This window comes from Oncorhynchus tshawytscha, linkage group LG06 (assembly GCF_018296145.1).
Source record: "Oncorhynchus tshawytscha isolate Ot180627B linkage group LG06, Otsh_v2.0, whole genome shotgun sequence".
In the NCBI taxonomy this organism is placed as follows: domain Eukaryota; kingdom Metazoa; phylum Chordata; class Actinopteri; order Salmoniformes; family Salmonidae; genus Oncorhynchus; species Oncorhynchus tshawytscha.
This window is the reverse complement of record NC_056434.1, coordinates 17170996-17186820: the sequence shown is the minus strand read 5'-3', so window position 1 is coordinate 17186820 and position 15825 is coordinate 17170996. Positions and strand designations below refer to the sequence as shown.

General features: G+C 40.5%; 2 protein-coding genes across 5 annotated transcripts; one reads left to right on the top strand and one right to left on the bottom strand.

The window, feature by feature from the left end:
• The first annotated feature begins 240 nt into the window (after positions 1-240).
• On the top strand, positions 241-4986 carry LOC112252153 (guanidinoacetate N-methyltransferase). Its single transcript, XM_024423138.2, has 6 exons — positions 241-551; positions 1978-2123; positions 2214-2277; positions 2393-2460; positions 3031-3141; positions 4384-4986. The coding sequence occupies exons 1-6, from the start codon at positions 377-379 to the stop codon at positions 4522-4524; spliced, it is 705 nt and encodes a 234-aa protein (XP_024278906.1). The 5' UTR covers positions 241-376; the 3' UTR covers positions 4525-4986.
• A 2367-nt stretch (positions 4987-7353) lies between these two features.
• ndufs7 (NADH:ubiquinone oxidoreductase core subunit S7) lies at positions 7354-15272 on the bottom strand. 4 transcript variants are annotated; one of them, XM_024423136.2, is made up of 8 exons: positions 15158-15272; positions 14401-14440; positions 13961-14029; positions 13755-13875; positions 11142-11321; positions 10988-11034; positions 10658-10746; positions 7354-7594 (listed from the first exon to the last, which is right to left on the bottom strand). In XM_024423136.2, exons 1-8 carry the CDS (start codon positions 15171-15173, stop codon positions 7497-7499), a joined length of 660 nt encoding a protein of 219 aa, XP_024278904.1. In that variant the 5' UTR covers positions 15174-15272; the 3' UTR covers positions 7354-7496. The 4 variants fall into 4 exon arrangements, with proteins under 4 accessions (XP_024278904.1, XP_024278905.1, XP_042178967.1 ...); XM_024423137.2 differs by having other exon boundaries at positions 14401-14437; positions 15158-15255; XM_042323033.1 differs by lacking the exon at positions 13961-14029 and having other exon boundaries at positions 15158-15261.
• Between the last annotated feature and the right edge of the window lie 553 nt (positions 15273-15825).

The following is a 15825-nucleotide window of genomic DNA, read 5'->3' as shown; positions in this document are numbered from 1 at the left end:
TTTATGTAGCTGTCTTTACCAAATAAATCTCCCCCTGTGGGATAATAAAGATGATCAAATAATCTAGACTAAACTAGGGTGCAGTGCAATGCTGTAAAACAGACTGTAATATGCCACGATTATGAAAATACAATACATCATGTTTTGTTTTTCACTCAGCTTTCCATACTAAGGACGTCAGTGACCCCAACACTCCTTGGAATGCCACCTATTGACCAGCAGTAGTACGCCTCGTTGACATTGCAAACACGTCTTGCAGAGTCAGCACTTCTGACCCATATGAATCCCCACCGCCACAAAATCTCACTTTCCTCTGGCACGACGTGGAAACAGCAACCGTCTATTCCCCAGCGATTAGAGAAAAACAATCACCAAAATGACCACGGCACATGCCATATTTTCCAAGGGAGAAGACTGCAAAGCTGGTTGGCACGACGCTAGTGCTGGTTACAATGAGACCGACACTCATCTCGAGATTTTGGGCAAGCCTGTGATGGAACGTTGGGAAACTCCGTACATGCACTCGCTGGCAACTGTAGCCTCCTCAAAAGGTACAACGCACAATGTGCAAGCTGGTGGTCCCTATGAACGCACCGGGACCACTAGATAGTAATTCATTCCGGTATTCTATGATTATTTATAGTTCTATAATAACCTTTTGCATTATTGTAATATTTTTTTCTTACTACAAATGTGTGAAATAAATAAGTCGTAAAGGACAGCCTATATCGTAATCATTGGCTAGGCCTACACTTAATTCAGAGCTGCAAATATAGTCAAATCAGATTATCAATAAATCAGCAATTAGGCTATTGGGAAAAGTTTATGAAACAAATGCATTGACTTTTTATATTACTTCTGAGTTGTTTCACCCAATACACATGCTAGTGGAGTTTAAAAGCATGGTGGAGTTAGACATGTTGGACATAACGCTTGTGCTTGCAGCAGGTGTTACTCTACCTATGGAATCGTGCCAAGTGAGGACTTGGGAGTGCCAATAATTTATGTCGACATGCCATTCAATACGTTTTATAACTACAACTGTTGATCACTGATTTAACTTTTATTGCACACAATACGTGCACAGACTTGAACTTTTATATTTAAGAATTCAACGTTTTGCACGTAAAAGTTGTGTTTTGGAGTTGTTTGCGCGCTCATGTCACCATAGCACACATGTTCCTGCATGTAGTAGGAATGCAGTCCGTCGAGTTTATTAAATAGGGTATTATACTTTCTTTATATTGCTTAATATTGGGAAATGCTCATATTTGGTGGAAATTTGACAACAGAGTAGTAGCAGAGTATAAGCCTGATAATAGTATAGGTCGATGCAAAACCAAATCGTCTTTTTCTCTAATCTATTTTTACACATCAATGAAAGACTTTTCTGTGGAAATCCTTGAAGTGGACTTTCTATCACGTGCCACCACCACCTTCTTTTCCCCATATATTTCTTATATTTCTATACTGTGGTTATCAGAGAGGTCTCTCAAATAAACAAAAACAGTCCATTATTTTTGTTTTGCTTTTCATGAAAGGTGCCACAGCATTGGAAATACTTCAATACAGGTCAGACCTGGGTTCAAATACAATTTCATGTATTTCAGTTACTTTTCAATACATTTCAAAGCAAGTACTCAGATAACCTTTATTTGGAAAAAGTAAGTAGTTGAATATTGGAATGTATTTGGAAATGTTCAAATACACTGAATCAAATGCGCTATGCATTTAACCTAGGAATTTGAAATGACAAATTTGGTCACCTATTTTTTTTATATATATTTTTTTTTTTACAAATAACCATTCAAATACTGAAATAAAAGTACTTCTTTTGGGCTATGTATTTGAAAATGCTCAAATACCAAGAACAAATATTTAATAACAAATACCCAAATACATGTATTTGAAACCAAGTCTTGATACAGGTAGATACTTCAACACCAATTGAGATGCTTGTTCTGCTTTCCCCCACAGGTGGACGTGTTCTGGAGATTGGATTTGGCATGGCCATCGCCGCAACTAAAGTCGAGTCCTTCCCCATTGAGGAGCACTGGATCATTGAGTGCAATGATGGAGTGTTTGCGAGATTGCAGGAGTGGGCCAAGGCTCAGCCACATAGAGTGAGACATCTTCAACTTCACATTAGGTTCTATTTAGACTTTTCCCTCATTTAATGTGAATAAAATGTATCTAAATTATTCTCCTCATAGATTGTGCCCCTCAAAGGACTGTGGGAACAGGTAGTAGGCGGCCTGCCTGACAACCACTTTGATGGTACGTTTCAAAAGGCATTCTATTGGTGTATTCATTGTATCTTTGTATTCTTAAGCGGGGAAAATTGCTTCAGACACATAACTAAGTAATTCTAATAATGCCTCTTCTATCAAAGGCATTCTGTACGACACATACCCTCTGTCTGAAGACACATGGCACACTCACCAGTTTGACTTCATCAAGGTAAGTACAACACTTCCATGACAAAGACTGCACATTACAAATATATTGGCAAAAGCACCAGAACCAACAGCGGAATAGGGATTTCTCCTGTATTAAAGACTTTATAAAACACAAATATGTTTGGTATTACATATGATATTGTAGCTGAATCCAACGCAAACATATGGCAGATGTCTAGGGTGGTAGGTCGCTTAGTGTTGGGCTAGCAACCAAAAGGTTGCTAGTTCGAATCCCAGAGCCATCAAGGAGAAAATAAACTGCTGATGTGCCCTTGAGTAAGGCACTTAATTCTAATTGCTCCAGAGTTGCCATTGCCTACTTTTCGAGGGAGAGTTGGGATATGCAAAATGCACTTTTCCAATTCACACATAAGTATTAATACACATTTGTACATCCGAAATAGGACAAATATAAGCACCCACCAAATTAATGAATTATTAAACAAATGAATCCAAATGGAATGAAATATTTCTTAATGGAATCTGATTCCTATCACTCATTACAAACATTGGCTATCGTGCCACAATGACGTTTCCATTATAATACAATTCTTGAATTGTGTCTCTATAGGGCCATGCCCATAGGCTGTTGAAGCCCCGTGGTGTCCTCACCTACTGCAACCTAACCTCTTGGGGTGAACTTCTCAAGTCCAAATATGACAACATCGACAACATGTTCCAGGTGAGCCGGCTCTCAGCTAATCAATGATCAACAACACCTAATCTCTCTGTGAGGTGCTTGTGTACACGTGTCCTCTCGGGCACGACACATTTCATTTCTTGCACGTATTCTGTCCTTGTCTCAGATAGTACTGCACTTACAGTACAAGTCTGGTACAGTGTAATTGCATATGTGATGTTATACTGCTAATCATTACTGTGGTATAACATGTCATTTAAAGTGTGGCCCTCCATTTTGTTTGGTTTGATGTTCATTAAATCATTAACCCATTTGTTTCATTCACGTGCAGTGACTATTTGTCTGTTGTATTTTGCTTATTTGGTCTGTCTGTAGCTTCAGTACTAACTAATTTGCCTGCTACCTACTTCCAACATTTCTTTATAGTACATTGGATTTGGTTTACTAACTGCAGTACAACAGTAATTGGTTTAGTTTATCTATAACCGGCGTCTGCCATTTACTATTACCATATTTATTGCACTTGGTCATAGCACTGTTAGAATGTGTCCTCAATTACCTTTCTTGACTAAACCAAAGGTAATAATAAATTTTACCTGTACTACAAGATCTGAGAATTTTTAAATATATATATATATTACATATATATATATATATCATATATATATTTTACAACCAAATTCCCCAAGAATAGGTAAATGGGATGTTATAAACAGGTCCAGACACTTTCATCCTCGTTGTGCAGTATGGGGCCCTGAAAAAAACATTAACAAAGGCTCCAAAAACATGCAAAATGTCCTTTTAGAAACGGAAAAGCTCTCAGTATAATGATGCAGGTCTTCAGATGTTGTACACATGAAATTGTGTCATTCCATTTTGTTGCGACTCGAGCAATACCTCTACGTCCATTCTAGCAGCAGGCTACACAGAGAATAGCTGGATAGGGGAAACCGTTTGTCTCACAAAATGGATTATAACGTTGCGGATAAAGCTTGGAATGACACAAGTTCATGTGTACATTTGAATACCTGCATCATTATACTGAGAGCTTTTCCCGTTTCTAAAAATGATGCATTTGGATGTTTTTGGAGCCGTTGTTCATGTTTTTTCAGAGCCCCATACTGCACAATGAGTAAGTGACCCGCTGGTTGGGGTACGTTTCTCAAAAACAAGTGAAATCGCAACAACAAAAAAAAGTATCTGGACCCTTCTATAACATGCCATATACATAAAAAATAGAGATTTGGTTGTAAAATGCAAGTTTCTCCTATGATGATTTTTCAGGAGACCCAGATGCCTCACCTGCTCGAGGCTGGCTTCAAGAGGGAGAAGATTAGCACCACAACCATGGATATTGTTCCTCCAAGTGAATGCAAATACTATGCTTTCCGCAAGATGATTACACCCACCATTCTGAAAGAGTGAAGTGGTTTGATGCCACCGTAATGTCTTTATTCCTTTAATTCTCAAGTGCCTGCATTTTAAAAGCCACATTGGTTTACTGTCAAAAATCCATAAGCACTCAGCGATGTCCATCTTACAATAAACCAATTTAAACAACATGTACACTCTGAAAATGAATTTGTTTGGGTATCACCTCAAACAATTTTGCACCTCTTGCTATAGAACCTCTTGCAATTCGTTATAGAATGCATTACATTTGAACTTCATTGCAATGTTAATGAGCACTATATTTGACATAATACTAAGTCTGCGTTTACACAGGCAGCCCAATTCTGATCTTATATCCAATTTAGTTATTGGTCTTTAGACCAATCAGATCCTATCTTTTGCCAATAACTGGGCAACATATCACAATTGGGCTGCCTGTGGAAACGCTTTCGATTGGCCACTTGACTAAATGTGAATAAAAATGTCATTAACTTATTTCACTTCTGAAAGGAGTACAATTATTTCCTGAGGGACTGCAAAATAAGTCAAAAAACATGATTTTCCTGTTTTCAATGATATTTCCACACTAGGAGCATGAAATAACACTCAAATTGTGAAAATGCCAATGCCCTTTCGGTGTCAGCTTTTTGAAAAACATGCCTGGAATTTCAGCCTGTTCACCTGGGATGGAGTTTTGGCCCACAGCACAATGAGATCAGATTTATTTTTTTGTATTATAATTTTTTTGTGTGTGTATTTTTACCACCCTTTTCTCCCCAATTTCGTTGTATCCAATTGTTAATAGCTACTATCTTGTCTCATCGCTATAACTCCCGTATGGGCTCGGGAGATACGAAGGTCGAAAGTCATGCGTCCTCCGATACACAACCCAACCAAGCCGCACTGCTTCTTAACACAGCGCATCCTACCCGGAAGCCAGCCGCACTAATGTATCGGAGGAAACACCGTGCACCTGGCGACCTTGGTTAGCGTGCACTGTGCCCGCCACAGGAGTCGCTGGTGCGCGATGAGACAAGGATATCCCTACCGGCCAAACGCTCCCTAACCCGGACGACGCTAGGCCAATTGTGTGTCGCCCCACGGACCTCCCGGTCGTGATAGAGCCTGGGCGCGAACCCAGAGTCTCTGGTGGCACTGCGCCACCCGGGAGGCCCGAGATCAGATTATTTTGACCAATGACCAGTCATCTTTTATTATATGTATCCTCCTACTTTGGGAAGTAAGTGGGTAGGCTCTAGAGCAGGGGTATTCAACCCTTACCCTACGAGGACCGGAACCTGCTGGTTTTCTGTTCTACCTGTTAATTGGGGTGGCAGGTAGCCTAGTGGTTAGTGTTGGGCCAGTAACTGAAAGGTTGCTAGATCAAATCCCCGAGTTGACAAGGTTAAAGTCTGTCGTTCTGCCCCTGAACAAGGCAGTTAACCCACTCTTCCTAGGCCGTCATTGTAAATAAGAATTTGTTCTTAACCGACTTGCCTACTTATTAAATAAATTAATTGCACCCACCTGGTGTCCAAGGTTTTAATCAGTCTCTGATTAGAGGTGAAAAAAAATGCAGTGGAACTGGCTTCGCGGTCGAGAATTGAGTTTGAGGGCTCTGGAGTTGAGACGGTCCTATCCGACAATCAGGGCTGTGCATGTACGCCCACATGATTAGACTGAGCATTTCAATGGCAAAAGGAGTCTCAGCAAAATCAATTATTTTAATTAAAGTAATATATTAGACATACAGTGATGATTTAAACAGACTGCATGGAAGCTTTAGGGAAATTGATGGAAAAAGTCCCTATCTAGTTAGAACTTGTTAATCATTCATTGATAAGTTGTCATCATGGCACAGTGCTGATCTCATTGCAGCTGGTAGATAAGTGTTAGTCATATCTTACCCCAAACTATGACGTTTTTAACAGAAAATTGAGAACAGTAGGACCTTTGAACATTGGCCAAACATCATAGCATATCTCTCACAAGAATTTAACTCAATCTATACACATTAACTATTGGGTCACAAATCCTTAAGCCTGGTGAGAGGAGTTACTGAAAACACTGAGAAAATACATTAATTGTATTTATGATGCATGCTACATTTCTTGCAGAATTAGAGGGTGATTTATATATATGTTTAAATGTAGATCGTGTGATTTGTCACTATAAATTACATCCAAAGGGAGAGTCTTTGTGCAAATAAAATGTTATAGGTGTAAACCATTTTCAACTTTCCTATAAAATATGAACAGCTACACCCTGCTTCCTGATAGGCTAGGTGGAATAGCACCCCTATTGCTACCTTCCAATTGTCTAAGATGTACACACTTGCATACAGGGCCGGGGTCAATTTGGGATTGAGTGTTGGTGAGTAGAACCAAAGACTGGCCCTGAGACAATACTTGTAAATTGTATCCATCCTCATTTACTCTAAGTAAACACTGATGACATAATTGGTCAAAGCACTGCAAAAGGAAAGCATGCTTACACCAATTCAATGTCAGGTCAGTGATTACTTCAAGGAAGAAAGGAAACATTTAGCAATATTTCAAAAAGGGACTACTCTCTCTTCGGTAGACCCAGAGCGAATAGAAGTAAAATGTCTAAACTCAGAATTTTTTGGGGTGCCAAGTGCACCATCTACTGGTTCAGAATATACACACAAAGTCTTCAAACAAAGAAGTACACCAACATACATTACAAAAACTAATGGACTACTAAAGAAACCTAAGGTGACCTTCCATCTACATTGTAATGACCATAAATGTTTAAAATGCTCAGTTAAAATTATTGCTAAATGTATTTATATCCCTGCCAGTATCATAATCTGTGCAAGGCCAAGAACAGTGATACAAATGACAAGAAATTCCTTTATTGTTTCTACAGAGAGGAGCCAGAGCTCAACCCAGAGTGATTCCTGAGGATATTGCCAACCGGTTTACTGGCTGATCAGACCACCAATAAATACAACATCTACAAAAAGCCAGACGTACATAATTTCACTTCCGATACCAAATCCTCATTTTCTTCTCTCTCTTTATTTTCTTTTGCAACTGTAGTGTCCCATAGAGAAGGGCCTCTGCTGTGGGTGGGCAGCCTATGGGAGGACAAGTAAAACAGTCACTTAGAGTCAAAGAGTCAAATGTTTTCTATAAAAATAAAATAAAATGGTAAATAAGATGATCTTCACAGAGGTATTATTGTAATCAATGCTAGACAGCCATTTTCATGTCCTGACAGACATGTCCTGACAGATATTTAAGCAGATTTAGGTTTAAAAAAAAATTAGGTTAAAAAAAAATGTAACTAGGCCACTCAGGAAAATTCAATGTCATCTTGGTAAGAAACTCCAGTGTATATTTGGCCTTGTGTTTTAGGTAATTGCCCTGCTGTAATTGCCCTGCTGGAAGTTGAATTTCAAATCAAATGAACATTTTATTCACAACAGGTGTAAGTAGACCTTACCATTAAATGCTTACTTACAAGCCCTTACACAACAATGCAGTTCAAGAAAGAGTTTAAACAAACTAAAGTTTTTAAAAAAAGAATAAAAACTGAACAATAAAATAACAAGGCTAGATACAGGTGGTACCAGTACCGAGTCAATATGTGGGGGTACAGGTTCGTCAAGGTCATTTGTACATGTAGGTAGGGGTAAAGTGACTATAAATAGATAATAAACAGCGAGTAGCAGGAATACAAAAACAAAGGGGGGTGGGGGTCAATGTAAATGATCCCGATGGCTATTTGATTAATTGTTAAATCTTATGGCTTGGGAGGGGTAGAAGCTGTTAAGGCGGCTTTTGGACTTCGACTTGGCGCTCCGATACCGCTTGCCGTGCGGTAGCAGAGAGAACAGTCTGACTTGGGTGACTGGAGTCTGACAATTTTTTGGGCCTTCCTCTGACACTGCCTGGATGGCAGGAAGCTTGGCCCCAGTTATGTACTGGACCGTACGCACTACCTTCTGTAGAACAGTTGCCATACCAGGCGGTGAAGCAACAGGTCAGGATGCTCCCGATGGTGCAGCTGTATAACTTTGAGAACCTGGGGACCCAAGCCAAATCTTTTCAGTCTCCTGAGGGGGAATAGGCTTTGTCGTGCCCTCTTCACGACTGTCTTGGTGTGTTTGGACCATGATAGTTTGTTGGTGATGGGGACACCAAGGAATACGAAACTCTCGACCGGCTCCACTACAGCCATATAGATGTGAATTGGGGCATGTTCGGCCCATCTTTTCCTGTAGTCCACAATCAGCTCCTTTGTCTTGCTCACGTTGAGGGAGAGGTTGTTGTCCTGGGATCACACTGCCAGGCATCGGACCTCCTCCCTATAGGCCGACTCATCGTTGATCAGGCAAACTTAAAAATGGTGGTGTTGGATTCATGCTTGGCCACACAGTCGTGGGTGAACAGGGAGTACAGGATGGGACTAAGCACGCACCCCTGAGGAGCCCCGGTGTTGAGGATCAGTGTGGCAGATGTGTTGTTGCCTACTCTTACCACCTGGGGGCAGCCGGTCAGGAAGTCCTGATCCAGTTGCAGAGGGAGGTGTTTAGTCCCAGGGTCCTTAGCTAAGTGATGAGCTTTGTGGGCACTATGGTGTTGAACGCTGAGCTGTAGTCAATGAATAGAATTCTCACATAGGTGTTCCTTTTGTACTGGTGGGAAAGGGCAGTGTGGAATGCGATTGCATCATCGGTGGATCTGTTGGTGTGGTAAATTGGAGTGGGTCTACGGTTTCTGGAATAACAGTGTTGATGTGAGCCATGACCAGCCTTTCAAAGCACTTCATGGCTACCGACATGAGTGCTACGGAGCGGTAGTCATTTAGGCAGGTTACCTTCGCTTCCTTGAGCACGGGGACTATGGTGGTCTGCTTAAAACCTATGTATTTCAGACTCAGTCAGGGAGAGGTTGAAAATGTCAGTGAAGACACTTGCCAGTTGGACCGCTCATGCTCTTAGTACACATCCTGGTAATCCGTCAGGCCCTGCGGCCTTGTGAATGTTGACCTGTTTAAAAAGGTCTTGCTCACATTGGCTACGGACAGCATGATCACAGTTGTCCGGGACAGCTGGTCCTTTCATGCTGCTACTAACACCACTAACATCTTTCTGCTTGAACCTAATATTAGGACAAAACTTTACCTGCCCATGGAAATGACATATCTTGGCTCAGGCATCTGCCCATAACATGATGCAGCCAACACCATGCTTGAAAATATGAAGAGTGGTACTCAGTGATGTGTTGTGCTAGATTTGCCCAACGAAAACACTTTTGTACTCAGGACAAACAGTTTATTTGTCACATTTTGCAGTATTACTTTAGTACCTTAATGCAAACACGATACATGTTTTGGAATATTTGTATAGGCATCCTTCCTTTCACCCTGCCATTTATGTTAGTATTGTGGAGAAACTACAACGTTGATCCATCCTCAGTTATCTCCCATCAAAGCCATTAAACTAGCTGTTCTAAAATCTTTTTTTTTCAGGATGAAATCCCTGAGAGGTTTCCTTCCTCTCCAGCAACTGAGTTAGGAAGGGCGCCAGTATCTTTGTGCGACACCATCCAAATTGCAATTAATAACTGCACCATGATCAAAGAGATATTCAATGTCTGCCCCCCTTTTTTATACCCATCTACCAATTGGTGGCCCTTTTATCCAAACCATTGGAAAACCTCCCTGGTCTTTGTGGTTGAATCTGTGTTTGAAATTCACTGCCAGACTGAGGGACCTTACAGATAATTGTATGTGTGGGGTACCGAGATTGACTACCCAATTTAAAATCCTGTGTAACACTTATTGCACAAAGTGAGTTCATGCATCTTACTATGTGACTTAAGTACATTTTTACTCCTTAAATTATTTAAGCTTGCCATAACAAAATGGTTGAATACTTATTGACTCAAGACATTTCAGCTTCACATTTTGAATTCATTTGTAAACATTTCTAATTCCACTGACGGAGTATTATGTGTAGATCAGTGACAAAATCTAAATGTAATCCATTTTAAATTCAGGCAGTAACAACAAAAAGTGTAATTAAGTCAAGCGGTGTGAATACTTTCTGAAGGCACTGTATATCAGGGCCAGAAGAAATGATTTGTTTTATAAGAGTAAAAAAATAAAATACAAATAACAGAATGATACATACCTGGAACATATATGTCCACTGGTACGATGCGGTCACACCCTCGGACCACGGCGTAAGAGTAATGGTAGTAGCCACCCCCATTGGCACAGCTTAATAAGGACAGAGTAATAAGATACACTGTAGCTCAACTAACAGCTGCATATGAAAAACATCAACCGACACTGTAAAAGCACTGTATGTGTAATGCTAAAACAGTTTGGCAGTAATCTTTACATTAAACAATCAGGCATTCTTAAATGAAAAAGTTACAAGGACATTATGTGATTCATTTCAAACTAGACAACCACTAACATCTTTCTGCTTGAACCTAATATTAGGACAAAACTTTACCTGCCCATGGAAATGACATATCTTGGCTCAGGCATCTGGTCATAAACCTATGGGAAAATAAGCATGTTGAATTCATAGTCAATAAAAGACTAAGCTGATTTCAAGCAAATGCAGAACTCCTTTCTCCAAAGAAACATGTTCTTCAGTCAAATACCTTGCGCAGAGCGGGGGCCATCTTGTTGGTCAAGGTGCCTGCCACAATCATGACGTCGGCCTGTCTGGGGCTGGCTCTGAACACCACTCCGAACCGATCCATGTCGTATCGAGGAGCCGCCATGTGCATCATCTCAACCGCACAGCATGCCAGGCCAAAGGTCATGGGCCACAGGGAGCTCTAATGTAGAAATCCACAAAAACAGATTAGATCGATTGTTTTGTTGACCTATCTGAACAAAGATCATTCAGTCAGTCAATGTTTCTCCCAAACTCTTCCTAACAATCCTCAACTCATCTTGAGAAAGGTGAAAAGGTCAAGGAATAATATTTAGAGAAAGCAAACTTGTTATAGTCCCATACCCCTTCAAACATTCAGCCTCCAGCTGCGTATCTCCAGCACACTCAAATCTTGTTTTTTGCCATCATTGTAAGCCTGCCACACACACACACTATATGATACATTTAAACATAAGAATGAGTGAGAGTTGTCGTCACAACCCAGCTCGTGGGGAGTGACAAAGAGCTCTTATAGGACCAGGGCACAAATAATAATAAATCAATAATTTTGCTTTATTTAGCCATCTTATGTATAAAACCTTATTAGTTCACCAAAAAATGTGAATAACTCACCACAGGTAAATGAGAAAGGTGTGCTTGAAGGGATGCTCATAACACTGCAATGTTGGGTTATATTGAGAGAGATTCTAGGTCTTAAATCATTTTCCACACACAGTCTGTGCCTGTATTTAGTTGTCATGCCAGTGAGGGCCGAGAATCCACTCTCACATAGGTACGTGGTTGCAAAGAGCATCAGTGTCTTAGCGCGATTTTCCAAGTCAAGAAACTGAGCGCAGACCAATCCAGAAATCTGGCAGTGGTTTCTGATTACATTTTCACAGAATCGCATGTTGCAATTTCAGTGAGGCTCTCTTGTTCAGATATTGGTAAGTGGATTGGAGGCAGGGCATAAAAAGATAACGAATCCAGTCGTTTGTGTCGTCCATTTCGGGAAAGCACCTGTGTAATTGCGCACCCAGCCAGGTGCTTCGCTATATCACATTTGACATTGTCCATAAGCTTGAATTCATTTGCACAAAAAAAAAAGAAAAAAAAGAATCATACAATGATGGAAAGACCTGAGTGTTGTCCTTGTTAATGCAGACAGAAAAGAGCTCCAACTTCTTAATCATAGCCTGAATTTTGTCCGGCTGATTGAATATAGTTGCGGAGAGTCAGTGTAATCCTAGATTCAGATCATTCAGGTGAGAATAAACATCACCCAGCTAGGCCCGTCATGTGAGAAACTCGTTATCAGGGGGCTTGCATGATGACCAGTATACTTCCACACCTATGTTGTAAAAGCGTTACATGGCCACTGCCCATATCATTGCATAATGCAGAAAATACGAGTTCGTCTTTATTCTCGCTCAAAAAACTCCTGTGGCTTATTTTTCAAATGGTCATGTTTTGTTTAAATGTCTGCGCAAGTGAAGGTTTCCCGCGAGAGAGTAACGGTTAATGTGATTGGATGTTAATTATTTGACTAGGCTACCTGTATTTGACATTGTGTCGTTATTTCACAAAACACTAGTTCACTGGTTTCATTTTATTTTTGGCAATGAAACAAATCTACTCAGGCAAGACCAAAGAAAAAAAAATCCAAATATAGCCCCGTTAGAAAATATAAAATGTACTGTTTGAAAATGTGAAGAATTATTACTATGATTTTTTATTTATTATTGCCCCAGTTTGGGAATACCTGGTTTAGAGGAATGACCCCCCTCAAAAAAGTATTATTTGTGAAGGCTTTGGCTGGAATTTTACTTATTACCCTCGAATTACGAGAGTCAGACACAACTTCTTAAATTTTTCCCCCAGCAAAGGAGACTCAATATGGAAAAATGAGACCAGACTACACTTCCCTCTGTAGTTAGTTTGATCATTTTGACAGTTCCTTGACTGACAACCAGCTGGCTACATACTGTATGTTTAGTAGATTACAAAGAGAAGTAAAGAAGGATGGGGATGGGCCTCACAAGTGGCGCAGTGGTCTAAGGCACTACATCGCAGTGCCACTAAATATTCTGGGTTTGAGTCCAGGCTCTGTCGCAGCCGGCCACAACCGGGAGACCCATGGGGCAGCTCACAATTAGCCCAGCGTTATCCAGGTTAGGGAAGGGTTTGGCCAGCAGGGATGTCCTTGTCCCATCGCTTACTAGCGATTCCTGTGGCGAGCCACGCACAGTGCATGCTGACATGGTCGCCAGGTGTACTACGTTTCCTCCAATACATTGCTGCGGCTGGCTTCCGGGTTAAGTGGGCAGTGTCAAGAAGCAGTGCGGCATGGCTGGGTTTCGGAGGACAAACGGCTCTCGTCTCGCCCGAGTCCGTACAGGAGTTGCAGCGATGAGACAAGACTAACTACCAATTGGATACCACGAAATTGGGGAGAAAAACATTTACAAAAATAAAAAGGATGGGGAGAGTGCTCTTTTGGAGTTTTATAAAAGCCAAATTGACACTCAAAACATACAAAATGTACCGTATGCCACTGCAAAACAGAGATAGTGTGGTATTCAATCGGAGCCCTAACTTACTCCGCGTAACTTACTCTGCGTGCCCAGTTCACCAGATCATCCAGTTTAGTGATGACATATTCTCCCTTGCTGCTTGCTACTGCAGCGGGCTTGGCAGCAGCCACCGCTGTGCTTTTCTCTCTGACTGGAACCACACTGGAGGAAAAGGGAATATTAAGTACTCGAGCAAATCTTCTTTAGAGTTCTTGACATATTCAGATGGTCACTGGATTTCCATTACCTTGTAGCATTGTCGCTTTTAGCGATGTGGTGTAGCAACCTCTGTTGTATCACAAATACTGAAATGGGTCTGTGTGGTAAAAAATACCAAGATTGGATTGGCACTGACAACTTTGTGATAACTGCTGATGTAAAAGAAGTTTATAAAATAAAGTTGATTGATTGATTGACTGACTGACTGGCCATCAACACAAGCACAATGGCACTGCACAGAAATAACACAATACTCTAAACTATAACAAATGGGGCAAACATATTTAATGTAGACTACTGGTGATTCCAAAACAGAAAGAACCTCCATGTTGCTAACTATAGTAAATGCCAGACCTGTCTTGGACAAATTACGCAGTTGATAAGGTGATTAATTAAAACCAGACTGCCAGAGACAGCAGATAAGCGTTCCTAAATAATATCAGATTAAACTTTAAAAAGCATCCTTACCTTGATGAAAAGTTACCAAACGCGGCGAGGCGAGGGACTGCTAAGAAAATACAAAAAAAGCATAGCTAGATTTAAAATGCAATTAAATCATTACGCCACACCAAACACAATTTACTGGGGGGGATAACGTTACTGCACAGGTTGTCACTTGTTACCACAGCCTAACCCAAAATCACGACCAAAAAGCGAATTTTTGTTTTAATGAATCATTACAATAGGCAATATAGATATGTGTGGCTGTAGTAACTAGTGGAAACCCACTGACTGGCAGTCAATGCGCATTTCTTGAGTGGCATAACAAACAGACGTTTGTGATATGGCTAGTTGTAACTTAGCCAAACTGACTTGTAATCAAATATTTCCTTATATAAATATTAACATGTATTTGCCATTAGATGACCATTCGCTAAGAGGTTGATCACACTGCATGTCTGACTGAGGAACTTAACGTTCCACGCGTGCTAGTTAGCTATTTACAAACAAACATGTTCTCCCTAGCTAGCTAACATTAGCTAGTTAGCCTAGCCAGAGCCGTTTCTGTTCAGATTTACGCCAGATATAGCAACTAGCTAGATAGCAAGGTCAGTGATTACAACCGATGGTGGAAGCATAAAATGACAGCAAAACCTAGATAATACATTAATCAGGTGGCATAGGAAATACAGTAATGTTAGTGGGATAAATAAGTCGGATATTTAGCAGAATGATATGTCGCAGTAACTTGGGAACATTGCATATTAGCCATAACATCACTCACCCACCAACGCCGCCATCTTTCGCAAAAAATGAGAAGACTTCCACTGACTGTGGATACGTGATAGAACGGTCCGACCTATCTGTGATCCTTGGGACGTCCCTAGGATTAATTACAATAAATATAGCAGTTAATTATAGGGGCCTACCGGTATATATTTTTTTGTTGACAGGGAGAGAAAAATGTCTAAAATAAGAGTTAAACGTATTGATTGGTCTGAACTTAAATACCAAATATGTGGGAAATAATGTCACATTTGCAAGTGGTTCATGGGTTATGACGTAGCTCAGAGCAGATCCGGGATCACTTTAGACAACCCAACCAGACCTGACCCTCAGAGCCCTACCTTCTATTGACCCTGTTGACTCATCAATAGGAAAGATTTGTTTCTCTTTTGGTCCATTCAACAACAGAGCGATACGATCCTTGTTTCAGCAGGATGTTGTATCTATACCTTATGTCATGCCTTATTGGAATGGATTTATTGATAATATCTGTTGAAAAAAAGTTTGGATGTTGCCACACACATACCTACTTGTTAACAAAATTAAGGAAGTTTCCTTTAAAATTATTCATAAATATTATCCTGCCAACCACTATATGAAGAAGTTTAAGGAAAACATCAACTCAAATTGCTCCTTTTGTAATGACCACCCAGAAACAGTTGTGCA